Source organism: Arvicola amphibius, chromosome 18 (assembly GCF_903992535.2).
Source record: "Arvicola amphibius chromosome 18, mArvAmp1.2, whole genome shotgun sequence".
Taxonomy (NCBI): domain Eukaryota; kingdom Metazoa; phylum Chordata; class Mammalia; order Rodentia; family Cricetidae; genus Arvicola; species Arvicola amphibius.
In genome coordinates, this window is record NC_052064.1 from 32,658,897 (window position 1) to 32,672,534 (window position 13,638).

General features: G+C 45.9%; 1 protein-coding gene across 1 annotated transcript in view; it reads left to right on the forward strand.

Moving 5' to 3' along the window:
• The window catches only part of Kiaa2012 (KIAA2012 ortholog), an 87,298-nt gene that overhangs the window by 49,468 nt on the left and 24,192 nt on the right, over positions 1-13,638 (forward strand). Inside the window, 1 exon segment of the mRNA XM_042054269.1 lies at positions 10,433-10,570. Within this exon segment, the coding sequence (XP_041910203.1) occupies positions 10,433-10,570 (138 nt within the window).

The following is a 13,638-nucleotide window of genomic DNA, read 5'->3' on the forward strand; positions in this document are numbered from 1 at the left end:
GGTGTGTTAGGTTCAAACCTTACTTCATTTTCCTGGTGTTATTGTTTTTCTCCTTCATTCTTTCTATTATAAAGGAAGATTATAAAGAGTTTGTTCATGTTCGAGATGAACATGGTGACATGCTCTTGTAACCTCGGGATTCCTGGAGACTGAAACGGGGATTTATTACTTCAGAACCAGACTGAGCACCTTGTCTGGAAAAAAACAAAAAACAAAACCCAAGGGGAAAAAATAAGTAAATAAGTTTTTTCCTGTTTTTGTTTACTGTGAGGATCTCACTATGCAGGCTACCAAGCTGGCCTCCCACTCACAAACATCCACCTGCCTTTGCCTCCTTGGATTGGAGGCTTGTGCCACTGTCCCCAGCTAAATAAGTAGGTTTTAAACTGCACATTGTATCCAACAGTAGCTAAAATGACCCAGGAGTCACAATGCCCAGCAAGCTAAAGAGCGCCCTAATTTTTTATTGAAGACAGGGTTTCTCTGTGTGGCCCTTGTTGTCCTAGAACTCACTCTGTAGACCAGATGGGCCTTGAACCCAGAGATCCTCCGGCCTCTGCCTCCTGAGTGCTGAGGTTAAAGGCGTGCGCCACCAACACCCAGCTTGCACCATCATTTCTTAAAACTCCCCTTTAGCAAATTTAACATTAATCAGACTTGTATTTGGTTGTTGAATAGGGCCCATCAAATTTACCTTTAAAGGACCTCAACTCCTTTTTTTTTTTGTTTATTGGGCTTTTGTTGTTGTTGTTGTTTGGTTTTTCAAGACAGGGTTTTTCTGTGTAACAGCCCTGGCTGTTCTGTAACTCACTTTGTAGATCAGGCTGTCCTCTATCTCATTGAGATCCACCTGCCTCTGCCTCCCGAGTGCTGCGATTAAAGGTGTGTGCACCCCCACCTGACTAGACCTCAAGTCTTTTTCAACATTTTATCTAAGACTCAGAGTCAGAGAATTTGTCTCTTATTCTCAAGCTTGCTTCTCAAGTATGAACTTCTCTTGTCCACTCAATTCTTACTCTGTCACTGGGACATGAGGGACTCTCAGCTCTCGTTTGCAGAACTGTGAGGCCAGAGAGGTCACCAGTAGAGAATCAAACAACAAACTCTAACCTGAGATTTCCCAAGAATAACCACACCCCTTTGTTAATAAAGCAGCCAGGCGTAGTGATGCATGCCTTTAATCCCAGCACTCCTGAGGCAGAAGCAGGTGGATCTTTGTGAGTTCAAAGCCAGCCTGGTTTACTAGTGAGTTTCAGGACAGCCAGAGCTATGTCGAGAGAGCCTGCCTCCAGAAAAATACAACAAAAATAAAATAAAGCAAGCCTCACCTGTCTCACCCTTAGTCAATTTCCTTCGTTCAAACCAACTTCAGCTTAGAAAGAAAGGGCTAACATGCTGTTTCTTGGGCGTTTTGGTTTGGGGTTTTGCTGTTGTTGCTTTGGAGATCAGAACTTCGGCAATTTCCTAAAAGTTACGTCAAACTGGAATGACGTCCCTTTTCCTTAGGTCCTTTCTATCTCCACCTATCCTAACTAGTTTAGGTTTTGGTGAGCTTACTGTAGCATAAATTCATATTTAATCTTACAGTAAAAAAAAAAAATCTCCCAGTAGCGAGTAACTCCGCTGATGCAATAAGTCAGATCAGACCAAATTAATAAATCCAGGTTTAATCTGAGCAAAATATTCCCAGGTGGTCCCAAGAAAGAGAAGAGATGAGGGGAAACCACGAAGGGAGATCTATAGGCCAGACCTTAAATACCCTTCAAAAGCAGAGCCTCTGCAAGGTGGGCTTTCTTTAGGCAGGGTCTGGAGAGGGCAGCTCCAGGGAAGATCCCCAACATTACTGTCTTAAGTTTATCATTTTGGGGTTTCAAAAGGTGGCCTGTCATTCTGACTATGACAGGATTTGGATCGAATAAACCTGTGTGTAGCCCTCACCTGTTTCACAAGGGATGTTTCATGCTCCTATCAGCCTTTCTCCTTCCATACAGTTAACCCATACATGCACCTGTAGACACACTATGTTGTACAATGTAGACAGATTTTTCTTTGGGCCACCAGCTCACAAAAAAAAATGATTCAGAGGCTTATTAATTATGAAAGCTTGACCTATAGTTTAAACTTGTCCCACTAGCTCTTATAACTTAAATTAACACATTTATATTAATCTGTTTTGTCTTTTGGCCTTTTACCTCTCTTCCTTCTGTACCTCCTGTTTCCTCTTCATATCCTTTAGCATTTCCTGCCTAGATTCATCTCCTCTCCCTCTCTCTCTTTCTCCCCGGAAGTCCCGCCTAGCCTCTCCTGCCTAGCTATTGGAAATTCAGCTCCTTATTAAACCAATCAGAAGGTGCCTGGGCAAAGACACATCTTCACAGTGTACAAAAAGATAATTCCCACTACAGGACAAAGATTTAAAGGTAACCTTTTCACCCGTCCAGCTAAGCCATACCACACCTTGTCTCCCATTTAACTTCTTAGCTAAGCTTCCAAGCTTTAAAGGCAGATTTTTTTCCGTCACGTAATTTATCTTAGTATTCTGGTGTCTAAAATGAAAGCCACCAGAAGAGATTGACAAACAAAATACCTCATTGGCATGGAAAATTTTGTGTCACGGAAAACTCACAGTCCATAGGAATACATAATTCTCGGGAAAAGCCCGCAGTCCTTGGAGGATGATACTGAGGTGATAGTCATGTTTTACCACCACGGTAACGATAACGAGGTTGAGTTGACATTCTCCCTCGCCTCCTGCAGGCTTCAGCGCTGAATGCTGGTGGCCATTTGGACTTGGTTTTTCTGCTCCCTGGAAAAGCTCTAGTCATGTGCTCATTTGGAGACGTCACTTGGCACTCTCCTTAGAGATAGATCCTGGTGAGGGTGTGAGATAAGTTCCAGCATCGATGCCAATAATCAACTTCCTACATTTCCTTTTAGAGACAACTGTTCCGTGTCCCCTTTCCTGCAAACATGTGCCCCTTCCCCCTCCCTCTGCCCTCCCCACCGCCTCCTCTCATTTTATAAATATCTCTCTGGCGGTGAAACTGGATTCAAAGGATTTCTGAAGACCTAGAGCGAACTTCCTTTCTGGCCCAGATCTGTCCATTCCCAAACTCCCTAGACAATTCAATGATGAGTTCCTAGAAGGGTTTATTTTTTATTACAAAACTAAAGCTTTATATGTTGGATTTATGTGGCTATCATTATTCCAATAAGTCTGTGTGTACTGATGTCTTGGTTGCTGGTGACACACAACACCTGCCTAGTTAAGGTCTCCTTCTGTTTTCTTTTTATCGTGGACAATTTCAAACGTATGTAAAAGTAAAGGGAATAAATAATACAGTGAATCTCCATGCTCCTACCCACAAATCTGAACAATTTTCTCCCCATTATCTTTAGAGAGTCTTTCTGAATAGTAGGTAATAGCAGCTGATGGTTTGGTGTTTTATACAAAGGACTCGGGACTATCTTTCCTAACCTTTATAACAGCTCAATTGTGGGTATAGTTATGGCCTCCATTTTACATATGAGAATGTCAGGACCACCAGGACCACCGTCACCCATGACCTGCACCTCCAATGAGGCCTAGCTGAAGATTGGGGATCCCATAAAAGCACATTTAGATCCCATCTTCTTGCTTCTTGCTTCCTGGCTCTGTGGCTTGAGGCAGGTTACTTAACCAGAGATTCAGTCTCCTCCCATGTAAGGGAGAGCATTTCCCCCATGGCGTCCTGGCAAGGAGTAAGGGAAGCAGCTTGCACAAGGGGCTTGCACAATGCCAGACACAGGAGGCGGCTCAGTGAAGTATCCCAACTCTTATTCCCACTGTTATCAGACAGGACATGCAGCTTATGTGGGGAGGAGGGAAGCAGAGAATTGGGGGCCTTGGAACACAATAGGCTCCCCACCCCACAGCTAATGGTGCTAGGGAAAACTTAGAGGTTAGGGGACAAAAAGGCCCAGGGGAGGAGAGGAGGCAGGAGAGAAAAGAGGACATTTTTATTTTCTTCCTCCAACCCTCTTCCGTCCCAGCATCACTGGGGCTAGTTCAGCTTCACAGTCTTTCTAAATTATGGGGTTGACAAGCTTTTATGGCCCAATCTAGGAATCCAAGCACCAAGAGCAACTTGTCTCTCTAGTGACTGATTTAAAATGACCCTTTTATAGTGGAATCAAGTTGAAGTTCCCTGGCTGTGGATTGTCAGACTGGAAAAGTCACACTAACAAAACAGAGTCGGGGGTGGAAGCCCTAATTAGGAGGAAATTTGGGGGAGGAGCTGTTTCTACCCCTCACCCCCCTTCTTCCCATCTCCTGTCCAAGGCAGGTGTATCACCCAAGCCCAGAGGAGGTTCCATCTTAAACCCAGTTCTACACCCCCTCACAGAAAACACTGGGCTCCAACCTCCCTAGGGGTTGAGCAGATTTCTCTTTTGGCTCAAAAGTTTTCTCCTTCAGCTCCAGCTAAGCTAGATAAACAGCGATTGTGTTGTGTCAACAAAGCACTTAATTAAATTGAGGACAATATCAATTAGAATTCCTGGATAAGATTTATTTCCAGATAATAGGAGCCCTCGAGCTAAAGTGCCCTGTGTTTTCGTGACTCAAAAATCTCCTTGAGAACAATGAAGTGAGCACTTTTTTGTAGGTAGAGAAACTGAGGCCCAGAAAGCTCAGTGACTCAGCAAAAATCACCAAACTAGCCCTCACCAAAAGGAGGACTAGAATTGCTGGATTTCTTTTCTGAGAACAGGACTTGGGGGCTAACGGGATAATTTTTGATAAACACTGAGGAGAACTTTTATGAACTTGAGATAGGAAAAGGTAGATGAAGGACTTGAGGTATGGCTCCGTTGGCACAGCTCTTGCTTGCCTAGTGTGCTTGGAAGCCTGGGTTCGGTCCTTACCACTGCAGGACCCCGTGTGGCGGCGGCACCCACCTGTGATTCTGGCTCAGGAAACAGAGGATCGGTTCAAGTTTATCCTCAGCTGTGAAGGGTATTCAAAGACAGCCTGAGATACAGGAGACCCCATCTCAAAAAAAAAAAAAAAAAGAGGGGAGGGTGATGGAGACCAACATTCTTAATGGGAGGAGAACAAAGAAACCTTCTGATGCCTAAAAGTCAAACTGTCTCCACCATGCACACTGCTCCTGAAAAGACTCACTCGGCACATGTAGCCCACACTTCCTGGCAAACATGAAAGGCAGTGGCACCTCAGGTGCCAGAGTGGAATGAAACCACGGAACCAGTGAGGATGCTGAGCACATTGGCCGTGGGTAGAAACATGACGTAGGTTGCAGGCCCTTTGTCCCCTAGGAGGCTGGGTAAGAGCTTCCAGGTCATCTATTCTCAACCTGTGGGTCCTGACCCCTTTGGGGAGTCAAGCGACCTTTACACAGGGGTCAACTAAGGCGACTGGGAAACAGAGTTGCTTACATTTATACATTGTTATGATTGCTACATTGTTACGATTCATAACAGGTAGCAAATTTACAGTTATGAAATAGCAATGAAAATAACGTTATGGTTGGGGGTCACCACCACATGAGGAACTGTGTTAAAGAGTCGCACGCAGCATTAGGAAGGTTGAGAACCACCGTTCCTGGTCCTTTGTGGCCTTCTGCGCACTAGAATGCACCTTCTCTCCCAGGCAGGGGAGACCTGAACACATAAAAGGTCTGAGCTCAAGGATGGCTGGGTAGAAGACAGGTAGCAGTGTTTGCAGTGACTCCGGCCCTCAGAGATCACCCTTTTGGAGAAGCCAGGTCACCAGGAGCCCCCAGAGTTCCATGTGCAACCCAACCCCACCCCTGTTCCCGATCCTACTTGCATTTTAGTGCCCTAGGCAGCCAAAGGAAGAAGTAACTAGATGGCAAAACTCGGAACTTGTGAAGCTCCCTTCCAGAAGCTCCCGTTTTCAGGATTTGGTTGTGGGGAGGGGGAGTTCAAATCCTGGCCCTCCTCCTCTATACCTAGAGACTAAGTTTCTCATATCTCCCTTCCCCACCAGGGTTCAAAACTCCCAAGAATAGAAGAGTTAGGGCCATGGCGGGGGAGGGTCTGGTGCTCAGGACTCTCCCTTTAGTTTGCTCACAGGAGGAGACAAATGCCCTGTGTGCGCAGAGGTTTGATGTAATAGCTTCAAGGACTTCGCAGGGGTTTCAACAAAGGCCTCTCCAGGGCTCTGCTCCCTCCTCCGAGCATTAAGATAATGGTGGGGTGTGTTCAAATCTTGGCTACCCAGGCCCTCTCTCCCTCCTTCTGTTTCCTTCCCCACAGCTCAGGTTGCCCACGGGTTCCCAGAGACTTTTGGCAGCTGGCTCTCAGGCAGAGGGAAGGTGTGAGCTGCGTGGGAGGTGAGGCGGTTAGACGGCCAGAGTGTTGCAGCCTACTTAATGAGGGACAGGAGCTCCTGTTGGAGCCATTAAGCGGCAGCTACAAAGGTGGGGAGCCCCAATTAGAAAGGAGTGGGAGACATCAGGAGGAGGCCCCGCGGGACACCTACGGGACAGATCCTTGTCTTGGATGACTCTGCGGGACTCCTGGGTGGAGATGTAGCCGTTTGGGTTCCGAGTCTCATTTTAAAGAGAGCTGTCCCAAGCTCTGTCTGTAGAGGAATGCGTGAGGCTTTCAGAAATCTCAAGGGAGGAGGGGAAATGCTAGGGGGGCCGTTCTCCTTGAGTCTATGGTTCAGATGTTACAATCCAAGAGTACGAAAGGAAATGATAAGCTGTTTACTTAATTTTAACAGGCATCCCCTTTCAGTCTGGCTCATTTATGTTCCTACAGATTTCTGTATGCAGCCAATTGCTCCCTTCTGTTGATGGCTCAACTGAAATCGCATTATGTTTACAGCAAGATAATAACCCTGGATTTTCCGTGACTCGCTCCGTCAGAGCACAAGATTAGCTCTTGAATTCATTAACAGCCCTCTCCTTTTAAATGTCAGATAACTGTTTAAATGCCAAGCACTTTGCGTAATGCCTTCTGTGCAATTCAAATCAGCTTTATCACGTTAACTCACTCATCTTTAGTGTTTCCTTTACTGAAGAGAAAGGCTTCCAGGTGCTTTCAGCAGAACCTAAAAATAGCATAATATTTACAGTAGACGTAGGGAAGGGGGCTGGACAAATTTCGATTTTCTCTGAAATAGGTCACCTTTCCATCCATTTTAAACCATTTCCACCAAAGTGTGCACGTGATAAAACAGCTTCAGGCCTCCGCTTCCTTCCAGCCTGCACCCCTACCCCCTTTCCCTGCCTTCCACTTAGCCCTGGGTTTTTTTTCCTCCTTGTTACCCTTTTCAAGACCTTGACCTTGGGTTACTCTTTTGGCTGCTGTCTCAGTTCTCAACACACCACAGAGCTGTGTGGGTCAGTTTTGATTGCTCCACCCTGCAGACGCAAAGGAGAGCTCACAAAGGATGGGGCCTAGAAATCAAGAACTCTACTTTCCTTTCCTTTCTTTCATTTTAAAATATATACTATGTATATAGTGTTCTGCCTGAAGAAGACACCAGATCTTATTACACATGGTTGTGAACCACCATGTGGCTGCTGGGAATTGAACTCAGGACCTCTGGAAGAGCAGTCAGTGCTCTTACCCTCTGAGCCATCTCTCCAGCCCTCTACTTTCCTTTTCAAACAGCCCCTGTGTGAGTTGGACCACAGAGATACCTACAAGGTTCCCCCTGACTGCCCTGAGGCGTATCGCCAACCGTCCACATCAGTTCCCAGTCTATCACTATTACAACGTCTTCATAGATGAGTCATCATCAAAAATCACCCCTGACCCTTGATAGCTTGTCTGGCACACGGTAGCCACAATAAATACCTGTTTAATGAACAGACAAACCACCCAAGCACAGGGCCTGCTTTTCTGCTTCTAACTCTCTGACATCTTTTTCCTCTTACCTCTTTACCTGTTTGATCATCTTGGCTCCCATCTCCCGGTCTCTCTTTTGCTCTCATCCATTTGCAGAACTGCTTGACCACCATCATCATCATCATCATAACAATAATAAACAGTACTTCTCTTAAAGCATTCCATCAAGCTACAACTGATGGCTCCTAAATGACAGGGAGATGAGCAGAATGCTCAAGAGAATTGTTAAGAGGAAAAGACAAGTCCAGGGGTATGGATTTCAACAAGTCAAATTGAACTCCACACAGGAGTTGAAGTAATTCCAGCCATCAGACCCGGTCTTGGCCATGGTTTTGTCCTCCAGCCCAACCCAAAAATCTTTGTAGATGATGAGGAAATTTCTCCCAGATCATGTGCCTGATTTCTGTCATCCATCCAGTGATTTCCAACGTGTGGGAAGTTCCTTTACACTGTGTGGATATTTGTTGCTGTTATTGATTTAATAAAGAAGCTGACTGGCCAATGGCTGGACAGGATAAGGCTAGGTGGAAGAGCCAACCTGAGGATGAGGGCTATGAGGCTGGACAGGTTGAGTCCTGTCAGATTCTAGCTTGAACCAAAAACTTACACTGGAACTGGAAGAGGAGAAAGGAAATTTCTGCCTGTAAAGCTAAGCGAGCAGAGATTAGGGTTGAAGCTGGAATGTCAAGAAAAAAAATATATTTTTCTAGAAAAACCTTTATCTTTAGACACGTTTCAAAACAAAGGGGATGGATGTGGTTGTTTGTTGGAATGACAGCCACTTGTGGGGACCCACCAACTGCTAATTCCTCATGAATGCTTACAAGTAATTTATGGCTGCCCAGAGAGACAGCTGTCTGAAAGTTAGTCTCCTAGAAAATATGGAACTGATCAAATTCCCACCCAGGGTGATCTCATAGCACATCAATGTATGTGACCCCAGCAAATCAACACCAACAGAATAAATAGCTTTTCTCTTTGCAAATGAGGGACCAGTGCCTCTTGGAGGTCAGACCTGTGGAGGTCAAGGCACACTTCCTGTGAAGGTGTGTCTTGTGCCCTCCCCGTCTGAAGGGAGCTGAGCTGTCTCTGCTATTCTTCCATCTCTGCAGCTCAACAAATGTGATCAACCATGTTTACATCCGCAGTCTCTGAGCCAGGCATTAGCTAGAACCGGGGAACAAGGCAGCTAAGGCTCCTGCCTCAAGGAGTTCACCATCAGCTAGTGCAGACTAGACCACCCAACCTCCACCGTCATTGCAGGTCATGACTGGGAGTGCCTGGTCCTCTGGAAAGCCAAGGGAACACAGAGGATGAGGAGGAGTCAGAAGGGGAGTGGGTGCTTCCCGGAGAGTGACAGCCCAGCTCCTTGGCCTCTCCTTAATGTCCTTCTGCTGCTTTTTCTCCAGATCAGGAGTAAATCACATTCAAGCATGACTTCCTTCTTTGTTCCCTCTTCCTCTCGTTAGAGTTCATTGTGCACCATTTCTCCCTGCTCTGCTGGGCTTGAAAAAGACACCCAAGAAGTATTTGCTGAAGGACTGAAAGAGGCCAAAAAAAGACAGGGATCAGTCAAGAAGGGCCTCATAAATGTTTTAAGATGGTTGGCTGTCCTCCCATCCAAAGGCAATGATGATTGGAGGCAGATGAGGACCTGGTCATATCACTTCTGAGATAGCCCAGGTTGCAGTGGGAGGCAAGGGCTGGCAACTTCAGACCCAACCTTGAGTGCCCTCAAATGTGGCACCATTTGCTCATTTTGGTGACCACAGAGAGTGTGGCCCAAGAGATCATAGAGCCCCTGGGGCCTCCCAGACTCCTGTCTCTGACCGTTCTTCCTTCCCGCTCAGTCACATTTGTTCAAATCACTCTTCCCAACACATCAAACACAGCTCAGTTTGCAAATAAAAATAGATATGATCTCGCGTGATCATATATATCTCAAGACAGATTTGATGACCTCTCTGGAAGGTATAGGGGTTGTTTTTTTTAAAATTGCATTTTTTTAAAAAAAATAGTCTATGGTAGCACTAGCCTATGATCCCAACACTTTTGGAGGACAAAGCAAAAGAATCCTAAGTGTGAGCCTGCTTTGGGCTGCACAGTGAGAGACTGTCACAAAAAAAAAAAAAAAAGAAAAAGAAAGAAAGAAAGAAAGAAAGAAAGAAAGAAAGAAAGGAAAAAGAAGCCTTGTCTTGGACAATGATCTTACCTCTTCCAAACGCCGTCTAAATGGCTCTGGGCAAGTTGGTCTGCTGATTTGTGAAGTGGGGGACAGCGATACCTGCCTCCCAGGGTTGCTGTGGGTGTAAATGAAATAATCACCCAACAGAAAAGTCCCTTTTCCCATGTCTCTGGATACTATTAACTAGTCAAATTGTTCTCGACATATATGTGTTCCCTGTGTCATCAACGATAAAAATAGGAATTGCTATTAGTTTTGCCATAATGAAAAAAAATGCTTTTTATAAATATTAGGGGGTTGGATGGGCTCTTGTTGCCCTGTGTATCATTCCTATGAAAGTCGTTCTTTCTGCTTCTCTCATAGGGAGCCCCACAGTACTTGGAGGCAGCAGCTCAGAAGATGGGAGAGCCTCAAAGTTGTATAAATAAAGGGCTGATATGTTCAAACGGAAAAGAATTTTACACACGCAAGCTGCACATCGACATGACGCCGTTCCTGAAGGTGATCTCACACTGAGAAGACAAGGGGTTTATAGACGCAGACACAGGAACGCCAGTTAATACACTTCTGCATGCTACAAAAACAGCTCAGAAGTCCCTCTGCGCGCTCACTTTATCAGAAAGGACAGAAAACAGGCAGGTTGTAGCAGATGAAGGAAGAACAAATTAGGACCGTAATCCCAGCCAGCCATCGGGGACAAACCAGTTGGGTGTCTGGTTTAGGTAGTGGGGGACAGCAGAACAGAGAGAAAAGGGGTCACTTTGAACTGCCTCATAAAACAGGTAAATAGGATTCATTTCATCTTGATGGTAGCGAACGTAATTGCTACTGTTTGCCCCATAACTTGGTAGAACGACATTCCTGCAAGTGCTGATTCCTGAGTTAATTATTTCGGGGTTAGATGTGGATTCTCTCCTGGATATCAGCCCTTGTTTTCTGTTCTCTGAGGGCTCACTGATCTCCCAAGCCCAGCTTCTCTTCTGGTTAAGAGCACTGAGAACTCCTGAGGTGAGGATGTCATTGGTCCACCCTTTGCTATACTCCCCTCCCAGTCCAGCATGTAACACAGCCCCAGCCGATGGATGGTGCTCGGCAGGCGCTTCATAAGCCGGCCCACCCTTTTCATCCTACAACCCTTTGGTCGAAGGCTTTTTCCCAGCCCCTTCTTTGGACCTCTTTAGAGTATGATGAACTGAAAAATGGCCACAAAGTCAAAGAAACTGCCCAGGAGCAGAGCCAAGATAGACACGGAGGGACTGCAGATCCTACTCTCCTAGAGGAAACCATCCTAGACCCTTGATAAGAAGAGTCTAGGAAAGACAGACACAGGAGAGGACAGACACTTGAGAACTCATGATGACATGCCATCTAGTGTTGTGAGGACCCACAGAAACTGTGGATGTCCCAACCTCGGCTAATCCAGAGTTCTCAGGCCCTGCTTCTGTGGGCTCTTCCACACTCTACAAGGTAGGACTTGGGCTGAGAGTCATGCAGATGGCTAATGATGCTCACGTGCTTGGGATCTTAAGAGTTGGAAAGTAGAAGCAGAAGGATCAGGAATTCAACACCAGTTTCAGCTACACAGGGAATTTGAGGCCACCCCTTGGCCATAGGAGACCCCCTTTCCAAGCAAACCAAAAAACACCTGTAAGTTTACCCAACATCTATCGATCTCTGTGGCTTTCCTGGGCTCCTCTAGTGGAGACAAGATGGCTCCTGGCTTTTTCTCCTAGAGTCATTTCATAACTGAAAGATACAACTTAGATCACATGTCCTCATGAAGCCACTGGTCCCGCCTGGATCCTCAAGGCGAGACCATGCAGAAAAGAAGCATGTCTTACAAGACAGAATGCTGATTTCTGAATGGCAGAACAAAAAATGTTTGCTATAAGAATCAAAAAAAAAAAAAAAGCCAGGCAGTGGTGGCGCACGCCTTTAATCCCAGCACTTGGGAGGCAGAGGCAGGCAGATCTCTGTGAGTTCGAGGCCAGCCTGGTCTACAAGAGCTAGCTCCAGGACAGGCTCTAAAGCTGCAGAGAAACCCTGTCTCGAAAAACCAAAAAAAAAAAAAAAAAAAAGAGTTTGCCAGGCTGTTAGCTTACGTTGGTGAAACGGCCCCTTAAAGAAGTATGGCTGGTTCCTTCCAAAACAGTGGTTGAATCACCATCATCACCGTTTATTTGTTCTTTTGATTAATATTTTGAGTGCCTACTATGTGCATGGCACCTTCTGAGTGTCTGGGGTACATCCATGAACAGAATAGACTGTGGTGGGCTGGGGCACCTTCTGAGTGTCTGGGGTTCATCCATGAACAGAATAGACTGTGTTGGGCTGGGGCACCTTCTGAGTGTCTGGGGTTCATCCATGAACAGAATAGACTGTGTTGGGTTGGGGCACCTTCTGGGTGTCTGGGGTACATCCATGAACAGAATAGACGGTGGTGGGCTGGGGATGTAGCTCAGTTGGAAAGGACCTGCTGAGCATGCTCAAAGTTTCCTAGGTTCCATCTCCAGCACAAGAGGGGAAAAAACAAAAACAAATTGACCGAGATCCCTGCTCCATTCCAGGTTAGTGCAAGGGAGAAACACTAAGCAAAATGAAGGAGCAAAGATGAAGTATGTCTAAGGTGACTTTAGTATTATGTGTAATACTAATTATGTGTAATATGTCTAATGTGGCATTCCTTAGCCTTGCTAAGGAAACAAAATGAGAACATGTTTATGGAGCAACTGAGAAGCACAGAACTCTAAGGGGGGAATTTTGAAAGTCTGATTGACCCGGAAGGTCAGATACGCTCTCCCTCAAGAAGGCAGAAAGAATAGATAATAAGCTTTAACTCCACAACTGATGCAGGCTTTAGTTAATGGAACTCTCAAGCTCAAAGTGGAGGGAGCCAACCATGCCTGCAGTTAGAGCAGTTCACATCTGTCCTGGAGTCCCAGGCTTTGTTCACAGAGACAGGTGCATCTCACCACCCAGAGGATCACTGCCACCGCCTCTGTGGTCACGCGAGGGCGGGTTTCTGTGAATGGAATGGGGTAACAGGAAAATAAGGCCTGGCTTAAGACACTGTCCAAAGATGAAGCCGCTGCCCTATGAGGTAAGGTCATCATTTCAATCTGCTTTGTTAACTTGGCAGGGATAGGTAGGGCAGAGGGACTGCAAGCTGGGCTCAAGATGTAGTGAATGCATGAGGTATGGATAATATTGCCAGGAAAAATATCTAGGACGGCAAGTGTCGCCTTCCCAAGAGAAAAGCAAGGCCAAGATGAAGCCGGACATAACAATATTAAGGTGTCAGGCCAATAGTAAGTAGTTGGCAAACCCCAGGTCTTCTCTGATTCCAAGTGACCTTGCAACCCCCGGGAATACCGTTTTCCTCTTTGCAAAATAGAGATGATTACAAATAGTCCCCTCCACACCTGCTTCCCAGCAATGAGGTGAGAAATGCATAAAATAACAGTTTTGAAAACACATTCATGTCTGTAACAGACTCAGCCCAGGGGAGGAAGAAATAAACACTCGCTGGTCTTTGCTATGGCTGAGTCCCTCACACGCTGAAACTTGCT